The sequence below is a fragment of the Coregonus clupeaformis genome, chromosome 5 (genome assembly GCF_020615455.1).
Source record: "Coregonus clupeaformis isolate EN_2021a chromosome 5, ASM2061545v1, whole genome shotgun sequence".
In the NCBI taxonomy this organism is placed as follows: Eukaryota; Metazoa; Chordata; class Actinopteri; order Salmoniformes; family Salmonidae; genus Coregonus; species Coregonus clupeaformis.
In genome coordinates this window covers 20,179,615-20,202,661 of record NC_059196.1, presented here as the reverse complement: position 1 = coordinate 20,202,661, position 23,047 = coordinate 20,179,615, and the positions used below count along the sequence as shown (strand labels likewise).

Here is a 23,047-nt window from a genome sequence, read left to right as displayed (position 1 = left end):
CAAGCAGTCTGTTTGAGCTACTGGCGCACAGCTCGGTCACCCATGCATACCCCACAAGACATGCCACCAGAGGTCTCTTCACAGTCCCCAAGTCCAGAACAGACTATGGGAGGCGCACAGTACTACATAGAGCCATGACTACATGGAACTCTACTCCACATCAAGTAACTGATGCAAGTAGTAAAATTAGATTTAAAAAAACAGATTAAAAAACACCTTATGGAACAGCTGGGACTGTGAAGCAACACAAACATATGCGCAGACACATGCATACACGCGATAACATACGCACTATACACACACGTACACATGGATTTTTGTACTGTAGATATGTGGTAGAGTAGTGACCTGAGGGCACACAGTGTGTTGTGAAATATTGTAATGTTTTTAAAATTGTATGAACTGCCTTAATTTTGCTGGACCCCAAGAAGAGTTGCTGCTACCTTGGCTGCCTTGGCAAAAAAAAATCCAACAGCAGCACAGGCCATAGCCATCAAAACACAGACTATATTACATAAACACTCCATGATCTTACATCAATTTTTACCTTGACTCTGCTGGGTCATTCTGTGAATGGATGTCAATGGATGACACATCAACAACCCATGGGTGATCAATATGAACACTAGCGTACTACTTATAATTAAGTAACGTATTGGGCATGCATTCTAAGTAGTACGCTAGTATGGATATTGGATCGTAGTCCATGTTTCTCAGCCTAACCTCAACCTATTCTGCAATAAATAAAATACAATAAATAGGAAATAGATTCCTATGTCAAATTATTTTAGATTCCAAAAATATAACATTTTCACTCTTCTAACGGCAAATGGCTGCATCTTGTTATTAGGTTTTTATGAATAAGCGTGTCATCATATCCCCCATTTGCACAAAATACTTACGCCTACTTGCCTGCTTGCAATACAATACTTCAACCACTAGAAGATGTGCGTACGCATGGTCTCAAGTTTGCTTGGAGGAAAGGACATTCTCACGTCATGTTCAATTTTGCGGGAAAACTGGCGCATGCACATTTTGGGGTATATTTTGTACGTACGCGTGGTTTATAAATGACGCCCCAGGCCTTCATATTTAGATTTCCCTATGCACCCCTAGTTTGTCCCTTTAGTTAGAATGCCCGACAGTCAGTCACCCCTAACTTTCTATCCAATCAGAGACATTCTCTTTAGCCTGCTCATTGTAAGTCCAGCCTCCAGTCAGTGAATTGCAGTGAAGAGAGAGAACGTAGAGTTTGTGATTCTCCACAGAATTAATAAGAAGACAAGTTGCAGCATGTTTAAGTTGTATGAGCGCTCTCCCTCTGTCTGCTATGTTCATGGTCAGTTCAACGTTTATTACGCCTTGCGGTGGTCACGTGTCCCTGCGGGCCACTTTATAGTTTACTGTCAATGTTAGCATGCTACAACTCTATTGTGTAGCGGTGTGTAGACTGCTATTGTAATTCATGTTCTCCTTTACTGAATTATCCTTCTGGTTAGATGTAATAGTAGCCCTTTACAGACAGACTTCATGGTATGTTGCCTGTAAAAAAAAAATTATACAGTTCAATTTTTTCCACATTCTTGCCGGATAGTTCTAAGCCTTTTATATCTCCCGTGCACATGCCGTCAAGTTTAGGAGTGGGAGTAGACACGGGCCAATGTGGGTGGACGTTTATTTTAATTAATCCATTGAATATACACCATCACAAAGAAATCCCTTAATAAGTTGTTTTAGGCAGGTCCTAAAAAACATTATAAGACTAATAAAATTTATTTTCAAAAGAATAGAATGGCATATTTTGAGTTTAATTATGTTACTGGTCTGTGCAGACATGGTTGCGCCATGCACATTAAATCAATAGTTATTTTGTTCATTAAACAGACAAGACACACTTGAACACAGTCAACACACATTTTATAGTAAGTTAGGAATATAATGAAATATATAGTATAAAATAAAAAATAATATTTTTCCCACACAACTTGCGTCACGGCAACGTGCGGAACCACTGTCATATAAAAATATATATATTTTGAAACAGAGCCCAAGGCAAGCCCATGCTTTTTAATCCACATTTAATCTCTTTCCTACCCTCACTTTGCTTTGTACGGGAGCATGCGTAGGGTCTTACATTGAGAGTATCTTCATCATGATACCATTAGAAAATAATAGCAATCTATATTTTCAAAAGCATGCGAGTCTTGTGTTCATAATTCACAACATCACAGGTTTTGGAGTTGCCTATACGCAATCGAGAAAAAATAATACGCCTACACTAGATTTAGGCTACATTATAGCAGGCTAAATGTTTCTGATCAGTGATAAATTAGCAAACTAGACAAGATGATCATGAGCAGCACTCACTTCAACTTAGTTAACATTTCCACAGCCAATATCCTGTCACGTTCGTCGGAGGAAGAGGACCAAGGCGCAGCGTGGAAGGTGAACATACTTATTTATTTATTAATTAAATGATTACACGAACAAAACAACAAATCGATACGTGACGTCCAAAGGTGCAAAACACAAACCTACACAGGAACAATATCCCACAAACACTGTGGGAAAACAGCCTGTCTAAATATGGTTCCCAATCAGAGACAACCAGCAACAGCTGACACTCGTTGCCTCTGATTGAGAACTACTCTGGCCAACATAGATATACATGAACTAGAATAAACAAAGAACACTCACACCCTGGCTCAACATACAAGCGTCCCCCAGAGCCAGGGCGTGACAGTACCCCCCCAAAGGCGCGGACTCCGACCGCGCCAACCAAATACCACAGGGAGGGACCGGGTGGGCACTCCGCCTTGGCGGCGGATCCGGCTCCGGGCATGATTCCGACTCCCTCTCTAACCCCGCAAAGTACCCCTGGTCCGGTCTGGCCCTGCTGGCCGGAGCTGGACTGAACACCGGTGGAGCGGATTGCTCTAGCTCCGGCGTGGAGCAGCTGACCGGTGCCGGACCAGGCACCGGTGGAACAGGCACGGGCTGTGCCGGACTGACGACGCACACCACTGGCTTGGTGTGGGGAGCAGGAACAGGCCGGACCGGGCTGACGAAGCGCACCACAGGCTTGGTGCGGGGAGCAGGTACGGGCCGGACCGGGATGACGAAGCGCACCACAGGCTTGGTGCGGGGAGCAGGTACGGGCCGGACCAGGATGACGAAGCGCACCACAGGCTTGGTGCGGGGAGCAGGAATGGGCCGGGCCGGGCTGACGGCGCGCACCACAGGCTCGATGCGAGGAACAGGAACAGGCCGGACCGTACTGGGGACACACACCACTGGCCCTACGCGGGGATCAGGAACGGACCGGACTGGTAACACACCCCAGTACCTCTCGCCGTGCCTCTACACTTTCCCTCCCCTCTGTGACCAGTGGCCCCCTTAACCTGGCGGCCTCCTCTGCAAACCCGCTGGACCGCTCTATCGCGGCCTCCTGCTGCCCCGTCGTCCACGGCGTGAGCCCCCCCCTAAACATTTTCTGGGGGTCTCTCCTCCCCGTGGGCCAGGCCTCCATAGCTCTCGCCAGACTTTCGCTCCTCTGCTTCCAAGTCCAGCCTCTCTCCTCCTCCCGCGGCTTGACCCAGTCGAGGTTGATGTCCTTTAGCGATACCTCTGGCGTTGGCTCCTGGACACGCTGCTTGGTCCAGTCTTGGTGGGATCTTCTGTCACGTTCGTCGGAGGAAGAGGACCAAGGCGCAGCGTGGAAGGTGAACATACTTATTTATTAAATGATTACACGAACAAAACAACAAATCGATACGTGACGTCCAAAGGTGCAAAACACAAACCTACACAGGAACAAGATCCCACAAACACTGTGGGAAAACAGCCTGTCTAAATATGGTTCCCAATCAGAGACAACCAGCAACAGCTGACACTCGTTGCCTCTGATTAAGAACCACTCCGGCCAACATAGATATACATGAACTAGAATAAACAAAGAACACTCACACCCTGGCTCAACATACAAGCGTCCCCAGAGCCAGGGTGTGACATATCCAAAACGGAGATTCAGTGAAAGGACAAATCTGACATTGATTGATTTATCAAGAGTCCCCATGCTTGTCTCAAAGCAGCACGAAACAGTGCTGAAATAGTTGACCACACGCGGGTAGGCTAATGCTTCAAATGTATTATAACAATAGGATGATTTTGGGCATTTCAGTAAGTAACAATTTGTTGCCTTCAATTGCAATAGCCTAATTTATTCCAATATTTTTGTCCTTCAGTGATATTTATCCCACAGTAATTCTATATGGACTCCCGAGTGGTGCAGCGGTCTAAGGCACTGCATCTCAGTGCTTGAGGCTTCACTACAGACCCCCTGGTTCAATTCCAGGCTGTATCACAACCGGCCGTGATTGGGAGTCCCATAGGGCGGCGCACAATTGGCCCAGCGTCGTCCGGATTTGGCCGGTGTAGGCCGTCATTGTAAATAAGAATTTGTTCTTAACTGACTTGCCTAGTTAAATAAAATATGGATCCATCTAGTAGTGGTTAAGAAAACAGTGCATGTGGTGGGCTATGTGAAGAGGGTGAGGTGACTTGCCTCACAAAGTTTAGAACTGCCAGGAGGATAGTAGTAACGGGTGCTGCTTAGCGACGGCGGCAGGTAGCTTAGTGGTTAAGAGCGTTGTGCCAGTAACTGAAAGGTCGCTGGTTCTAATCCCCGAGCCGACTAGGTGAAAAATCTGTCGATGTTCCCTTGAGCAAGGCACTTAACCCTAATTGCTCATGTAAGTTGCTCTGGATAAGAGCGTCTGCTAAATGACAAAAAAAAGAGCTTAAAGGCGCTACACCTAGAATTTCTCCGCTAGGTGAATTGCAACAGACTCGTGCTTGAGCCTTTTACTTTCAGTTTTGGTCCACTAGCTTCAAACAGTTGTAAAGACGATATATTTTGTTATTGAAAATATATTTCACAGCAGTTTAGATGGTACAATGATTCCCTACACTATTCAATGCCTGTTTTCTCACATAATCTGAAATTGTGCGAACCTGAGGACTTGTGTTGTCGAGGCTTTAGCTCAGAAGGCTAACACAGTCTTCTGGCACATAGACGACTCATGGTTGACACCGGGCGGTTGATCACATCAGAAGTAACTAGAAATTAGAGCAAGGAAAATATGGGGGTATTGGGCTGTGTCATGATTCCCCACACTTCTCCTATTTTCCCTTCACCAGCTAAACTCTCCCTCTCCTCCTTGCTTTTCATTCTCTCCATCTAACTCTCCTGCTGTGTTCCGAATCGACCCCACTCCCTAGGCACTCCTGTAGATCTGAAACAAATGGATAGGTGTCAGCAATTTTGGGGGAGATTCCACCCAAGGTGGAGCAATTACCATATTGCTTCCTAATATCCAATCCTTTCAGGGGCCTTACATATCAAGCATCTCAGAGTAGGAGTGCTGATTTAGGATCAGTTCCCCCCTGTCCTTCTAGTCGTACTCATTTTGATCTAAAAAGCTAAATTGATCCTAAATCAGCACTCCTACTTTGAGTAGCTTGATACAGACCCTGATCTACAGAAGTACAAAGGGGGTAAGGGGCATAGGGGTCGATTTGGAATTCAGACTTGCTCTGTTCCCTGCTCCTCATCTCTTCCACCAGTTCCCAATCACCCTGTTCCACCCTCCAGTCCTATCCGCCCTGCTCCAAACAGATGGCCACAGGTTCTGGCCAGCTGCTGCTGGCCCCCGTCTTCAGCCCAGTAGGCAGGGTCGTGTTCATTACAGGACGAAATAGAAACGTTTTGCAACTGAAAACAAAATCTCTATATCAAGTCCCTCACATGTACATGCCTCTCCGATGGCCTCACGGGTACTATCCCACTGTTGACACCAATGTAGCGAAATTGGGGAGTAGCCCCGGCCGAGACGCAAAGCCGGGTCCAGAGACTGTTAACCCAAAACCTTAACTGTTACAACAAGAGTTCTGAACCGCTTAAGGTCACTACGGTATTATTCCCAATTTAAACAAACATCAACTTTAAAGGTTCAATGAAGCATTCATAAATCCTTTATAAAGCCTACATTGATGCTTCACAACAAAATAAAACAATAAAGTGAAGTTTGATGCTTGCTGTGATGTGTCATAATTTTTCCACCCTCTATTTAGCATGACAAAGCCTTATAACAGCTTCATAAAGCCTTTAACTTCATTGCTTGTTGAAAGTGGGACCATAATTTTCAACATAAGCTATTGTTTACTAAGACTCACATGTCAACAAAAGCATAAACAATACAACCTTAGATTTCAGGTTGGATAGCATAAGGTAAAGCTTATACAGTATTTATATCATGTTATATTTCAAGAATTAACGGTTACAACATTCATTGAAATGTTCATTGAACACCAGATTGTGCCTTTTACCAATAACGTATGGCTTGGACCAGCCTAGACAAGGCTGAGTTGGGTTTGCAGGCAGAACAGGGCCCATATTCATAAAGCATCTCAAAGTAGGAGTGCTGATCTAGGATCAGTTTAGCCTTTTAGATCATAATGAATAAGACATGAGGGATCTGAGCCTAGATCAGCACTCCTACTCTTAGACACTTTATGAATACAGGCCCAGACACCTAGAAAAGGCTGGTCTACTTTAATGTTATTCTGTCTGTTATCTTTGCATGCAAATTCTCCTGACACGATTAATGTGATGTGATAAAATGATTGAGAGTGTTTAAATAGGTATCTGTGTATGTCTGTGACCCAGGCCGTTCTGGTGTGTGTGATTGAGTAAGCTAGCGTGTAGGTCGCAGGGCCGGGTAGGAGGGTAAAGGTTTAGTGCCGCTGTAATGTGATCATAAATTATACCTCACAGTGAAACACGAGGTAAGAGAAAACCAACCAGTGTCTGTAGGAATGCTGATCTAGGATCAGTTGTTTGCCTTTTAGATCATAATGAATAAGAGGGTGGACCGGATCCTAGATCAGCACATTTATTTCTGTTATCAATCAAGGTGAGACTGAACATAGACAAGGCGCAGGAAAAACAGAAAAGAGAGCTACTGGAGGAGAATCAAGAAGGGGACCAAGTGCTACGACATCCGGGAGAATGACTTGGTTTGGAAGAAGGACGAAAGGAAGGCGAGACCTGGGAAACCTCGCTGCTCTTTGGCTCTTAGCTGGGGTCACCATCCGTTAAGGTGAATGTAAAAATCTCATATAATAACTATTTGCGTTTGCACACAAAATAACCTGAAGATACCACTTTTTTGTTTTGTTTCCCTAACACTGATATTTTTGTCTTTGTCTTCCTAGGGTTACCTCGGTGGAAGCCAACAATCTTCTCCAGTTGGAGCAGTTGGACGGTCGACCACTGAAAGCCCTGACGCTCTACACTTCGGTGAAGCCTATGAGACAAAGTATGTTAAGATTTGGTTGACATTTGAGAAAGCAAGAAATTGTAGTTATGCTGAGCTTATAAAAATGTACCTCTTGAATTTACCTCTCCAAATGACTTTAGGACCATCGACTGTCTGAGCCACCCAGGAGGTATCCCATCCAACAGAGCCAGTGAGTTCGGATCAGTCTGATTCTCTGTGCTCGGAGTCGGAGGGGGACCAGCTTGAGGTAGGCTATACCTTCAAAAACGGTTGAAAAGTACATACACTACCGTTCAAAAGTTTGGGGTCACTTAGAAATGTCCTTGTTTTCGAAAGAAAAGCAATTTATTTGTTCATTTAAAATAACATCAAACAGTTGACGTACCAAGCTGTGATGCAGCCAGTCAAGATGCTCTCAATGGTGCAGCTGTATAACCTTTTCAGGTTCTGAGGGCCTGTCATGCCAAATAATGTCCCCCAGCCAAAAAGTGTCCCCCAACCCCCCTCCCCCCCCGTGTCACAATGGAATTCGATAAAATAATAAAATATTAACGTCCGTTGCTACAGTGCATTCGGAAAGTATTCAGACCCCATTGAAGGTCTCCAAGAACACAGTGGCCTCCATCATTCTTAAATGGAAGAAGTTTGGAACCACCAAGACTCTTCCTATAGCTGGCCACCCGGCCAAACTGAGCAATCGGGGGAGAAGGGCCTTGGTCATGGAGGTGACCAAGTACCTGATGATCACGCTGAAAGAGCTCTAGAGTTCCTCTGTGGAGATGGGAGAACCTTCCAGAAGGACAACCATCTCTGCAGCACTCCACCAATCAGGCATTTATAGTGGTGGCCAGACGGAAGCCACTCCTCAGTAAAAGGCACATGACAGCCCGCTTGGAGTTTGCCAAAAGGCACCTAAAGACTCTCAGACAATGAGAAACAAGTTGCTCTGGTCTGATGAAACCAAGATTGAACTCTTTGGCCTGAATGCCAAGCGTCATGTCTGTAGGAAACCTAGCACCATCCTTACGGTGAAGCATGGTGGTGGCAGCATCATGCTGTGGGAATTTCTTTCAGCGGCAGTTACTGGGAGACTAGTCAGGATCGAGGGAAAGATGAACAGAGAGATCTTTGATGAAAACCTGCTTTTATTAATGGAATATCTACATAGGCGTACAGAGGCCCATAACTCCACCTATACAAAAACATAGGCCTAGGAGGACTATACATCCTATAAGCAGGGTTCATACAGACATAGGCAAGTCAAATTCAAGGACTTTCAGGGACATCTTTCTTTTGGTGTTTTTCAGTCAGTAGAAAGGCCTCTTTAGTGTCCTACGTTTTCATAACTGTGACCTTAATTGCCTACCGTCTGTAAGCTGTTAGTGTCTTAACGACCGTTCCAAAGGTGCATGTTCATTAATTGTTTATGGTTCATTGAACAAGCATGGGAAACAGTGTTTAAAGCCTTTACAATGAAGATCTGTGAAGTTATTTGGATTTATACAAATTATATTTGAAAGACAGGGTCCTGAAAAAGGGACGTTTCTTTTTTTGCTGAGTTTATATGATATAACGACAACTTACACTGCCAAAAATGCAAGAACAGAAAAGTTGTTGTATGTCACACGATTTTGGACAGATTCGTCAAGACACCAACCATGAGAAAGGGTTAAACATAGGTTTTAAATCAACTCGTGAATTTTATTGAATATAGCTACACTATATGGCCAACAGAGTATATGGACACCTGCTCGTCAAAGATATCATTTAAAATCATGGGCATTAATATGGACTTGGTCCCCCCTTTGCTGCTATAACAGCCTCCACTCTTCTGGGAAGGCTTTCCACTAAATGCCGGAACATTGCTGTGGGGACTTGCTTCCATTCAGCCACAAGAACATTAGTGAGGTCGGCACTGATGTTGGGTGATTAGGCCTGGCTCGGAGTCGGTGTTCCAATTCATCCCAAAGGTGTTCGATGGGGTTGAGTTCAGGGCTCTGTGCAGGCCAGTCAAGTTCTTCCACACCGATCTCGACAAACCATTTCTGTATGGACCTGGCTTTGTGCACGGAGGCATTGTCATAATGAAACAAGAAAGGGCATTCCCCAAACTTTTGCCACAAAGTTGGAAGCACAGAATCATCTAGAATCTCATTGTATGCTGTAGTGTTAAGATTTCCCTTCACTGGAACTAAGGGGCCTAGCCCGAACCATGAAAAACAGCCCCAGACCATTATTCCTCCTCTACCAAACTTCACAGTTGGCACTATGCATTCGGGCAGGTAGCGTTCTCCTGGCATCCGCCAAACCCAGATTCATCCGTCGGACTGCCAGATAGTGAAGCGTGATTCATCGCTCCATAGAACACTTTTCCACTGCTCCAGAGAAAAATGGCGGCGAGCTTTACACCACTCCAGCCGACGCTTGGCATTGCGCATGGTGATCTTAAGCTTGTGTGCGGCTGCTCGGCCATGGAAACTCATTTCATGAAGCTCCCGATGAACAGTGATTGTGCTGATGTTGCTTCCAAAGGCAGTTTGGAACTCTGTAGGGAGTGTTGCAACCGAGGACAGACTATTTTTACACACAGCGCGCTTCATCACTTGGCGGTCCCATTCTGTGAGCTTGTGTGGCCTACCTCGCGGCTGAGCCATTGTTGCTCCTAGACGTTTCCACTTCACAATAAATGCACTTACAGTTGACCAGGGCAGCCCTAGCAGGGCAGAAATTTGACGAACTGACTTGTTGGAAAGGTGGCATCCTATGACGGTGCCACGTTGAAAGTCACTGAGCTCTTCAGTACGGGCTATTCTACTGCCATTGTTTGTCTATGGAGATTGCATGTCGATATGCTCGATTTTATACACCTGTCAGCAATGGGTGTGGCTGAAATAGCCGAATCCACTAATTTGAAGGGGTGTCCACATACTTTTGTAGTGTATGTTCCCCCCCTTATATCTTAATGTAATGACATGAAACAAAATTGGCAGATTATTATCAATTACTTATTAACAGCTGTAACAAGTTGTCCAGCGTAGGAAATCCTCACTGGTACCCTAGTTTATAGAAAGACCCACATACACACACACTACATACACCCACATAACACGCACACCCATGCATACTAACGCCACACACGCTGCTTCTAACATAACAAAATGTGGAAAAAGTCAAGGGGTCTGAATACTTTCCGAATGCACTGTATATGTACATAACTACCTTAATTACCTCTAATCCTGCACATCGACTCGGTACTGGTACTCCCTGTATATATAGCCATGTTATCTTTTACTCGTTATTCAATGTGTATTTATTCCTCGTCACTATTATCTTTAACTCTGCATTGTTGGAAAAGGACCCGTAAGTAAGCATTTCAATGTTAGTCTATACCTGTTGTTTACGAAGCATGTAACAAATAACATTTGATTTGTATTATTGAACTTTGCATTTCTGCTACAATTGTGTTATATGCAAAAAGCGATAGGTAGTCAGAAGAACAGCTGAAGAGTGATCCTTTTGCTTTCTCTCACCGGAAATAGAGTCCAAGGCCGCATAGTAACATCACATGCACACATCTGTAAGTCCTAATGAACACGCTGTACAATAATGACGTTGCTGTCAGCACAGATCACAAATGTATTTTATCGCTCTCCAACACATTCAAGCTAAGCTATCTCTCACACACACACACTGTAATGACGGTTGAATTTATGAGGGCAAGGAGATTTAAACCTCATTTTCTGTTGATCACAAAAGAGCCTGGCACGTCAACCTTCTCCATGGTCCCTTCTAGCCTCCATTTTCAAGAAAAAACTAAGGCAGTGGGAATGGACAATATCAAGTTCATACTCTGCCAAGCATTTTATTAGACTACTGTTAAATCAGCCTCTACAGAACACCGAACAAGAAAATCCACCAGCTCAGACACAGACAATAGCCTCAGTAAATTAAGAGTATGGGGAGAAATAGGGTTTCCACTAGATAACACAGCCACAAAGTCGAAATTCGTAAACATTAATGTAAACAAAAATTTGCTTTTTGGTGTTAATTTAAGGTTAGGCATAAGGTTAGGTTTACAATCATATTTTAAGAAAATAAATTATAGAAATGGACGGAGTTTATGACTTTGTGGCTGTGGTAACTAGTGACAACCGAGGACTACTGTCTCGTGCGCATGTTGGAGTTGCCTTGCAAACTATTGAATCAAGGAAAATTCCAAGCACAAAGTTTAGTTATTACTTCGAAAACTTTTTACGCTCGAAAATTATTAGAACGGCCGGCCGCTCTTCTGAGAAAACGCAAAGCCGTGTGCTTTAGTAACTCACTACTAAAAGCCGTCGACTGACCCGTTGTTCCCCTCTTGCCTCACCAAAGCATAGTTAGTATTTTTTATGGGGGGGGGGGGGGCGGGGGTTTACCTTGGAGACCCTCAACCCCTCCTATGTGACATAAACTGAAAAGCACCCATTTGGAACAACTCTGTGCTTCCTTAAATAATCTCAGACTTCCAACCGTACCACTGCCCCCCACCCCTCTCCTCAGTGCTGCCAATAACCGGAGTCCTCCATTTCCAAAATGGACGCTCTTGATATATGAAAGAAACTACAATTTATCACATTTGATCAGATCAGATAACATTTCTAGCATATTTAAAACACTGGTGGGAAAGCTATTTTGAGCAATGCGTAAAGGCGCCCTAAAAGTCCTAGGCTATCAAGTGACATTGACAAGAGCGAGGCAGGGCGCAGAGAATCAGTACGGGAATGTAAAATCCTATTATCTATGCAACTGTATCAATAACATGAAAGATAAACACACCACTTCTACGCCCCATATGCATATGGCAGAGCAGCAAAATAAGTTCCTTTGCACAATGGTCTTACCCGAAATCATCGTCCATAGATTTGAAGAAAAATGTATAGTTGGGTTTATTGAGGACATTTTTGAAGTCGGCAAGAGTAACCCTGTCGGCAGCGATGGGCAACTTGACCAGGTACGGAGTTTCCTGATCATCCAAATGATAGATAATTTTGGTCTCCCCCATGGCGAGCCGCTGGGGAGGGTAAGGCTGGGTACATCCAGCCCCGGGTCCGCTCTCTGCCTCCCTGGCGCTGGGGCTTCCACAGTGTCTTTTGCCTGTATCCCGGCTGTTGTCAACTCTTCGCTTTGCTGCGCTTGAGGCGGACCCCGCACGACGCCAACTGCGGACTGATGTGTCCAAATAAAATACGTTTAAAATAAAATGACATCTACAGTTACAACTTGGTTTTATTTTTGTTCGTTGCAGTCTCTCATCCCAAAATAAGGGAAGTGGGTTAATTTGCGCCTGTTAGAAGCCTCGGATTGCGCTTTATATGTCGTTGGACAGCGCTTTTCCTGCTCGTTGTAACAGCTGTCCGACGACGTGTAAGAATAGCCCCTCCTATAGACTTTCCAATGAAACTCCCTCCAGAGCAGGGTTTCCCAAACTCGGTCCTGGCCAGCGCTGCTCTCGGATCAGTTTTCTATATTAAAATCTCACCTTAACATTATAATGATTTCACAATGCTGACGACGGATCAGTTACTAGAGAGCAGTAACGGTGCTTGGGTAATATCATTGGGGAAGCCAAGCAAAAAAAAAAAGCCATATTACAACATATGTGTTGCAGTGGCGGCTGGTGAAAAATATTCTCGGTGGGGCTGTGCCATACTTTTTTTTTCCTGTAACCATCGCGATATATTTTAACACAAACTGCAGGACAGCAGTGCTCAGTGAAACATTCAGTAATTATTTAATGCCAATATTAAAAAGTTGAGGCATTCTTACACAAAAACATATTACACAAACCCAAGCCTTTCATTTGCATTTAAAGTGAACTTTTCACCATTGGTAGTAAACAGGCAACGCAACAGGCATGCTGTCAGAACAGAGTGGAAAGTGGACAATAACATGAAATTATTATAAAGTTTATAGGAAATCTTACACTGTATAAAAGGATGTATAATATAGAAATGGATATCAAGTGGATGAACTCAAACCTTTGACTGGAAGAATAGCATACAGTATTTTATGATCATACTAAATGTGACTAATTGTTAATGTGCTCCAGAACTGCAACAATTAATTGATACAAAACAACATATATACAGTAATATTAGCAAAGACACTATTAAGACTTTCTAGAGTACCATATATAACTGGATTTTTTATGCTAAGGTCAACTATATACAAAGAAACATGCGGCCAGAGCTGCTCTGTGTGTGTGTGTCTGTCATCTTATTTGTACAGGAATTTTGCCCGTCTGTCCTTCTGAGTGGAAAACCTCTCAATGACCCTTTGATTAAAGTCAGGAATGTCCCTGACAAGTTTCTTCTCCATGGAGAGCATGGCCAGAGCGTTCAGGCGATCCTGTGTCATGCTGTTTCTCAGGAAGGTCTTGATCCTTTTCAGTGTAGAGAAGCACCTTTCTGACTCAGCAGTTGTCATGGGTGTGGTGATGAGGATCTTGAGAGGCTGGCAGTCTCTGTGAAAGTGCTCTGAAGGTTGTTCTCCATGAAGAACTGGTACAGGGGCACTGCACCACTACAAGCCTTGAACTCACTGTTCTCATAGATGAGGGACAGTTCGGTTTTGAGCTTGGCCTTGTTCAACATGGGGTACGCCTCCACGGTTGTTTCAAGCGCTGTATCGGGGAACTTCACACTGTGTTGTGGGAACAACTCTCCGTGCAATAGTGTTGCGCTGATGAGGTGCTGGGTGAAGGAGAACCTCTCTTTGGCATGACTCAGGATGGTATCACATACCTGTAAAAGATACATCATCAGCTTTAATTTGCAATTAAGCTATTTTGATGCAAGTGATCCTGACTGACACATGCCTATGTCCAACTCAAGTATATGATTACCAAGGTGCTGATTGTTCAGGGTTTTGGCTACATACTACCAGGCCTGAAAAAGTTCTAGGGGGGAAACACTGACAATTACATCACAACTTACCTCTATAGCCAACCTCTGTTGTTCTCCCTGGTCCCAGCATCCTCCGTCGCTTGATGGGCTGTTGCTGCTCGTCAGATGCGCTGTCCCCACACAAAGAGGGAATTGAGGCCCTGGGTCCAAAAAATAAAGTTTAATTTGATAACTTGCAATCAGACTTCTTAACTCACTGTAATTCCCCCTCAACACACAACCAGTGACTTTTATATATATATATATATATATATATATATATATATATATATATATATATATATATATATATATATATATATATATATATATATATATAGACAGACAGACAGACAGACAGACAGTGTGTATATACACACAAACTATGTCTAGTAACTGCTTTTAACCTGTGATGTACATAATTAACTGATGTTATTACGTTTTAAAGCCTTTTTCTATTACATTTGTGAGAGGGATGCAACATCATTTTGTTCTGCTGTGCACTTAGCAATAAAGTTAATCTTCAATAACAACTAGGCCTCTTCTAGAAATTGACCTGGTGGACACCTGAATAATTATTACAAACTGTGTAGTACTTTCCTGCATTATTATCAACGTCTGATTGTGTCTTCTCTTTCCTTTTAAAATACTAAAACAAATATAATTGTGACGGCTCTATGATAATCACTCACTTTGATGACCAGACACATTTAGGCTTTTAAACTGTTGTAAGTGAACTATTCATCTTTCTAACAACATCTTTATCAGCCAATAGTAAATATAGTTATTTACCTGATTGTTAGCATGCTGTCTGTGAACCTCTGGACAAGTGCTTTAATGAAGACAGGGTCGATGTTCCTCTTCTGCAGCTGGCTGAAAAGCATGTCCACATTTGGCATGATCTTGTGGAACAGTGCCAGGAAAAAACAGAAAGCCTCGTCTTCAAGCATCCTCACAAAGCCCCCGCCTCTCTGACAGTCGGGGCATCAAAGTTCCCAGAGTCTCTGATGGTCTGGAAACACGTTAGGAGGTCATCCCTGTACTCGTACACAGTGTTTACAGCGCGACTGTGGAAGTTCCACCGTGTTGTAGAGGCTCTGGGAGTCTATGCGCAACCACTTCGTCAAGCACGGTGGTTCGCTTGGGGAGACCTGGAGAAGAAAGCAGAAAATCCTGCAAGGTCGGAAAAGAAAGTGCCGATCCTGGGGATGCGTGAAGTAGCCTGCTGCATGATGAGGTTCAGCTGATGTGCATAGCAGTGGACGTAGTGCGCATTTTCGTACACATCCACTATTTTACGCTGCACTCCGCCGGTGGCTCCCCCTCATCACACTTGCTCCGTCGTAAGCCTGGGCAATAAGTTTGGCCTTTTGTCCATGTGAGAGTATGGTGCTGAGCCTCTCCAGCAGCGCTGTAGCGATGGTGTCTGCGGTTGCGTTCTCGATCAAAATGAACTCGAAAAAACGCTCTTGGACGTTACTTTTAGCATCGATGTAGCGTATCACAAGCACCAACTGGCAGTGGGTGGAAACGTCAGTCGTCTCGTCAGCTTGAATGGCGATAAAATCAGCACTCTTTACTTCCTCCAGGATGTAATCCTTAAGCACTGACAGCATACAGTCCAACAGCTCGTTCTGTATCGTCTTTGACGTGCCCTTAAAAACGGTAGCTGTCTTCAGGTGCTCCTCCAGCACACTGTCGAGGGAGGCAACAAAATCCACTAAGCCCCGGAAAATGCCGGGGTTGTCCGAGGAGTCAGTCTCCTCGTGCCCACGCAAGGCCAACTCAAAAGCCCCACAGAACTTCACACAATCGATAATTTTGGATAGAATGTGCCTGTTTTTATCCACCTCCTCATTGTGTTTCCTCACCGCAATCCTGTGGCCGTCATCCAGCTGCGTAGCAATGTTCACCCTTCCTAATACAGCTAGCTTTACAGAGTTGTCCATGTGTGCCCTGGTGTTACTAACTGTAAGTCGCTCTGGATAAGAGCGTCTGCTAAATGACTAAAATGTAAAAATGTAAATGTGTTCTCATGTTTCTTTACCTTCTCTGACAGGTGCTTCATATCCCTCACTCCGGTACCTGTCCATGCTGAATCTGACCCCGTCGTTTTAAAAAGCAAGCACGGAAAGCAAAATAAAGCATTAGCATCAGTGCACCCAGCTAGCCAAGCCTTCCTGGTGTACCAGCTACGGGAGAAGCCGCGCATATACTGCTTCCCTTTCTCGCTAGCCTGCTGTCTGATTGAGAGGTCAGGTTGATCTGGGCCCAGCTCTTTCACCCGAACTTTCTCTGACAAAGTTCTCCTCTCAAACGGATCTTGGAGGAGAGATTTCACCGAGTTAGGGTTGGGTCTTGGAGGAGTAACGTTTGCGCTCGCCATTGTCGTCTAGTAAAAATGGCGCCACTGGAGCCCGGTCCTTATTTTATCAGGGGCGAGCTTGGGGCGATAAAATAATCGCCCTCCTTGGATTCGATTTAAGATCGCTGATTGGCTACATTTTATGTCATACATTCATATCTTAAATTAGCAATTGGCTTAACTGCTACGTAGACCCGCCTCCTCGGGGCACTTTCTGTATCGCCCAGAGCTGACGAGGCGTTTGACAGGCAGAGGAAAGGTTGCGAATATGATTTTCTATCATATCTTACACATATTACTGTGTGTATTCCATATTTCCGGACTATTTGCACTGCCCCCCCACCCCATACTTTTTACGCTGCTGCTACTCTGTTAAGTATTTATGCATAGTCACTTTAACTCTACCCACATGTACATATTACCTCAACTACCTCAACTAGCCGGTGCCCCCGCACATTGACTATGCAACGGTACCCCCCTGTATATATAGCCTCCCTACTGTCACTTTATTCTATTGTATATATAGCCTCCCTACTGTCACTTTATTTTTACTTCTGCTCTTTTTTTCTCAACACTTTTTTGTTGTTGTTTTATTCTTACTTTTTTGTTTAAAATAAATGCACTGTTGGTTAAGGGCTGTAAGTAAGCATTTCACTGTAATGTCTGCACCTGTTGTATTCGGCGCATGTGACCAATAAAATTTGATTTGATTTGATTTGATTTGATTTCAAACACACAAATATTGACATACTGATGTTTTTATTATTATTATTATTATTTTTATTTATTTTTTATTTTATTTTTTTAAATAATTTTATTTAAGGGGGCGGCGCCCTAGCGCCCTCTATCGGCCAGCCGCCACTGATGTGTTGTGATAATTGTGTTGTCTGCTCTATAACCCGTTAGTTCATATGCCTTGTGACCGTGATATATAGGCCTAAGGCCGAGACAATAAGAAGACACAGTGGCAGAATAAATTCAACCACACCTTTGTTTCATCACAAATCCAGAGGGCAACCTCTGTCCGATAAAGTCCACAAAGCATATTGCATTTAACAAACAGTTACATTACCTACAGCATGGTCAAGCAAGTTAATGTTTCAGACATTTTCAGACTACTAAACAACTATTGATTTAGAACCACAGAGAGTTACTGCAAGTCGCAAAGAAAACACGAGCTGCCTCCACTATTCCAGTACCATTTCAACTTCAACATCATCAAATAACCTATGCTTAGTCTAATACAGTGTCTAAAATATACCCAAAACAATTGAGTCCAATCAATGTAAGCTAAATATGATGTGGCTGTCCATGGTTCTGATTTCTGTGTGTGTGTGTGTGTGCATGCATTCCTGCAAGTAGAGAAAACATGTTGGCTCACCCTACTTGTAGAAAAAGACAATGCCATCCTCCTCTCTTTCATGTTGACGAAACAGTCTATGACTCTGTTATATAGTACACGCGTTTATTTTTTGTTGTTCTAGGCTACCTGGCTAAAATGCTTGCTCGCTAGCCTAACTTCCTTTCATGGGCAATGTTATCTAGTTAACATTAGCCTTCTACTTCTAACTACATATTGAACTTCCATCCTCTCAGGCCAGGAGCACAATGTATGAATTTATGGTTAGATAAGAATCACCGTTAAAATCATTGGCCAGTACGGAGAATTAAGTAAAACCTCAAGTCCAAATCCCTATCTCCATCCATGGCTAATTTAGGAAAGGGCCAATTTTAGCTAGCTAGCCACCGGAGGACAACAAAACTAGATGCAACAATTCAAGTTGTGTCTGTCAATGATGTATGCTCTCGATGCCATGTGATAGGAGTGAAGCCATATCCAAACTGGCTTCCCTTGACACTCTTTTTTGGTATGCCAGGACCATTCACAGTTGAGCTCACTCAGTTTAGCTCAACACTGATTGGCTATTATTTGATACTTTTTTTTAAAGTGAGGCCAAATGCTCGCTGGCTTCGCTTGCATTCAATGCTACTGGCGGCAACAATGTCATACTCTTTTTGACCAGAAGAGCATTAGAGACAGAGGAGCTCTGTTTCGCTCGCTCGGATGCTTTCTCTGGTACGAAACATTCAGCCTCTTGCAAATCGAAGGACAGTTATGAAACACAGAGAGACGAAAGATACATTATTTTTGTAGTATCAGTGATCTATATCTGTCTATATTAGTTACTATGCTGTTACTAAGCAGTAATGTATTATGGCAGTGTTATGTTACGACACATAATAGGAAGTGCACATGGGCACTATGGGGCACGAGATGTTTTTACTAAACCACGCTAAACTGTACTCCCATCTCCTGCCTGGTAATTTTCTCCAGAACACAAATATTACAGTGGCAACGAGGTGATTAAGCTTCTTAAACGGACATTGCTTGAAGGGAAGATTGTTGCGTGAGTAATGAAACTCAATATAATTATGTAAATCGTCAGTAATTTTTTCCCGCCAGTAGAATATTGCTTATTCAAAGCACTGCTAGCAGGCACGGTGTTCGGGAGCTGCCAAGTAGCAAGCCTATTGGAGTCCAGAATAGCGACACTGCCCTCTGGTGGTTAAAGTAAGAACTGTCATTGAACACATTGAAAATAGGCGATCTCAGTGGAGAAATAGTTACAAAAATAACATAGAAAGAAGACAAAGAAGAAACGTAATACAATGTGTACATTATTACAAATGAGTGCAGAGAATTAAGAAATTGCAGAGTTTTGCGTGCACGTCTGATGAAGAAGCAGCCCCCCGAGCACTTGGCTGAGGTACCCCCTGGAGCGAGGGGCCTTGGCACGGGTCTAAATGACCAGTGCGTCCCTCTGCAAAAACATTACTGTGACAACAGTGGCCCCACGTTTGGCAAAAGGGATACTATGTCAGCCATTGCCAGAGTCCCCTGTGCCCGTAAAGGGGCCAGGCTTCATGCAGGCTATACAGTCTCACGGAAGCACAACGTATGTTGGAAGCTTGTCCATGTTTAATGCTGCCCCCTCTGTTACCTCGAATTGTTCACAGGGTTCAAGGGGTATATCACTCTCCCCAAGGTGAGAGTGATAAGTTGGGTCACTGTCCACAAGGGGGCTCATTACTGGGATTCATTGCTGATTCCTGCCTGTAGCTCACTAGTCCCTATGAGGTGTCTAGTGATACAGCTTATTGGCTCTATAGGCGATTAAGAATGTTTTTGTTGGGCTTGTGCTGGTCAGAACCGACAATATGTAAGTGGTAGCGTGCATCAACAGATGGAGAGAGACTGTCTCTTTCCCTCCTAAACTTGGCTCGCTCCCTATTGCTGGGGAGCAGTGCACACATGCTTTCGCTTGGGCGATGTATGTCCCGGTTGCCTCAACTCGGGTGAAGATCTTCTATCTCTCAGGAGTGGAGGCTCTCCCAGGTATGGGAATTTTTCAGCGGGGCCGACATAGATCTTTACACATCGTGAGAAAACGAGTTGTGTCATCTATTTTTCTCGATGAGGTATATGAACAGACGCTCTGGCGCACCAATGGTTTGGACCCTCCTTTATGCTAGCGGTTCTGATTCAGCCCACGTTGGAAAGAGTGCATCAGGAGGGTTTACCATTGATTCTTGTGGCTCCCAGTTAGTCCTGGCAGCCTTGGTTCGCGGAGATCATTAGTATTTTAGGCGGGGACCCGTGACAACTATCGTTGCGCAGGGACCAGTTATCCCAGGCGCAAGGGCATGTTTGGCAAGCGATGCCATGGATTTGGTTCCTATGGGTCTGGCCCCTAAGATGGCAAATAAGATGGCTAGCAGTTTACCTCAGAATGTTATTTCTACCATTCAGTCTGCAAGGGCGCCCTCCACGAGAGGGCTGTATGCGTATAAGTGGCAAACGTTTGAGCTCTGGTGCCAAGATAAAGACCTTGTTCCTTTTCAGTGCTCTGTGAGGGAAAGGTGTACTTCATCTCAGACCGGTCTCTAAACATATTGTGCCCACATGGGACTTGGCGCTAGTTTTGAGCCTCTGGAGTCGGTGGATCTGAAGATCCTCTCCTACAAAACCTCCATGCTCACGTTATCAATGCACCCTTCCTGTACTCAGTTCACCCCGGGCAACTCTAAGGGGAGGTTGCGTCCAAATGTGGCCTTCGCCCCAGAAGTCATGGCTATGTCCTACAGGCCCTTAGCTTTTAAGCTATTTCCCTTTTCGCCTCCTCCTTTTGCTTCTGAAGAGCAACAGAGGTTACATGCCCTATGTCCGGTGCGAGCTTTACACACGTACATTGAACGGATCCGGGATGTCCGGTTATGTGACCGACTTATTGTCTGTTTTGCTAATCTAGCTCGAGGCAGGGCGCTCTCTAAGCAGCGTCTCTCCCACTGGATTGTGAAGACTGGCCTATACAGTGGCTTGCAAAAGTATTCACCCCCCTTGGCATTTTTCCTATTTTGTTGCCTTACAACCTGGAATAAAAAAAATAAAAAAAATATTTTTGAGGGGGTTTGTATCATTTGATTAACACAACATGCCTACCACTTTGAAGATGCAAAATATTTTTTGGTGTGAAACAAACAACAAATAAGACAAAAAAACAGAAAACTTGAGCGTGCATAACTATTCAGCCACATTTTGCAGCAATTACAGCTGCAAGTCTCTTGGGGTATGTCTCTATAAGCTTGGCACATCTAGCCACTGGGATTTTTGCCCATTCTTCAAGGCAAAACTGCTCCAACTCCTTCAAGTTGGATGGGTTCCGCTGGTGTACAGCGATCTTTAAGTCATACCACAGATTCTCAATTGGATTGAGGTGTGGGCTTTGCCTAGGCCATTCCAAGACATTTAAATGTTTCCCCTTAAACCACTTGAGTGTTGCTTTAGCAGTATGCTTAGGGTCATTGTCCTGCTGGAAGGTGAACCTCCGTCCCAGTCTCAAATCTCTGCAAGACTGAAACAGGTTTCCCTCAAGAATTTCCCTGTATTTAGCGCCATCCATCATTCCTTCAATTCTGACCAGTTTCCCAGTCCCTGCCGATGAAAAACATACCCACAGCATGATGCTGCCACCACCATGCTTCACTGTGGGGATGGGTGTTCTCGGGGTGATGAGAGGTGTTGGGTTTGCGCCAAACATAGCATTTTCCTTGATGGCCAAAAAGCTCCATTTTAGTCTCATCTGACCAGAGTACCTTCTTCCATATATTTGGGGAGTCACCCACATGCCTTTTGGCGAACACCAAACGTGTTTGCTTATTATTTTCTTTAAGCAATGGCTTTTTTCTGGCCACTCTTCCATAAAGCACAGTTATGTGGAGTGTACAGCTTAAAGTGGTCCTATGGACAGATACTCCAATCTCTGCTGTGGAGCTCTGCAGCTCCTTCAGGGTTATCTTTGGTCTCTTGGTTGCCTCTCTGATTAATGCCCTCCTTGCCTGGTCTGTGAGTTTTGGTGGGCGGCCCTCTCTTGGTTGGTTTGTTGTGGTGCCATATTCTTTCCATTTTTTAAATAATGGATTTAATGGTGCTCCGTGGGATGTTCAAAGTTTCAGATATTTTTTTATAACCCATCTGTACTTCTCCACAACTTTGTCCCTGACCTGTTTGGAGAGCTCCTTGGACTTCATGGTGCCGCTTGCTTGGTGGTGCCCCTTACTTAGTGGTGTTGCAGACTCTGGGGCCTTTCAGAACAGGTGTATATATACTGAGATCATGTGACAGATCATGTGACACTTAAATAAAGTCCACCTGTGTGCAATCTAACAAATTATGTAACTTCTGAAGGTAATTGGTTGCACCAGATCTTATTTAGGGGCTTCATAGCAAAGGGGGTGAATACATATGCACGCACAACATTTCCATTATTTATTCTTTAGATAAGTTCTTGTTTTCATTTCACTTCACCAATTTGGACTATTTTGTGTATGTCCATTACATGAAATCCAAATAAAATTCCATTTAAATGACAGGTTGTAATGCAACAAAACAGGAAAAACGCCAAGGGGGATGAATACTTTTGCAAGGCACTGTAGCAGCATATATCAGCAAGGAGCAAGGGTTACCTAGCGGCGTACACGCCCACTCCACCAGGGTTCTGGTAGTGTCTTGGTCGTTGTTTAAAGGATTGACAATAGGATATATTTGTGCTGCGGCGAGTTGGGTATCACCACAAACCTTTTTGAGGTTTTATCGCTTGGATGTCACTGCTTCCAGTATAACACAGTGTGCTTACAGCTGGGACAGGGGAAAGTTACTAGGCAGCGCATCGTGTGCACAATACCCTTACTGCCGCATCTGGCGGGGTCAGGTATGGGTGGTCTGCCATGGGCCGTTTCATTTAGTTACCGTTGGGGTCGGCTTGGGGCGTGATTATATTTCCCCATAGTATGTTGTACCGAAGTTGACTGACTGAAAGGGAATATAATGACAACAACTACTGTTCCCTGAAGGAGGG

The 23,047-nt window shown here is 44.1% G+C and overlaps 1 protein-coding gene across 1 annotated transcript in view; it reads right to left on the bottom strand.

Moving 5' to 3' along the window:
- Positions 1-12,733, bottom strand: part of LOC121561687 (segment polarity protein dishevelled homolog DVL-3-like) — a 72,044-nt gene extending 59,311 nt beyond the window's left edge. Inside the window, exon 1 of the mRNA XM_045213312.1 lies at positions 12,224-12,733. Coding sequence (XP_045069247.1) covers positions 12,224-12,384 — 161 coding nt within the window. The 5' untranslated portion in view covers positions 12,385-12,733. The remainder of the gene's footprint in view (positions 1-12,223) is intronic.
- Positions 12,734-23,047: the final 10,314 nt, after the last annotated feature.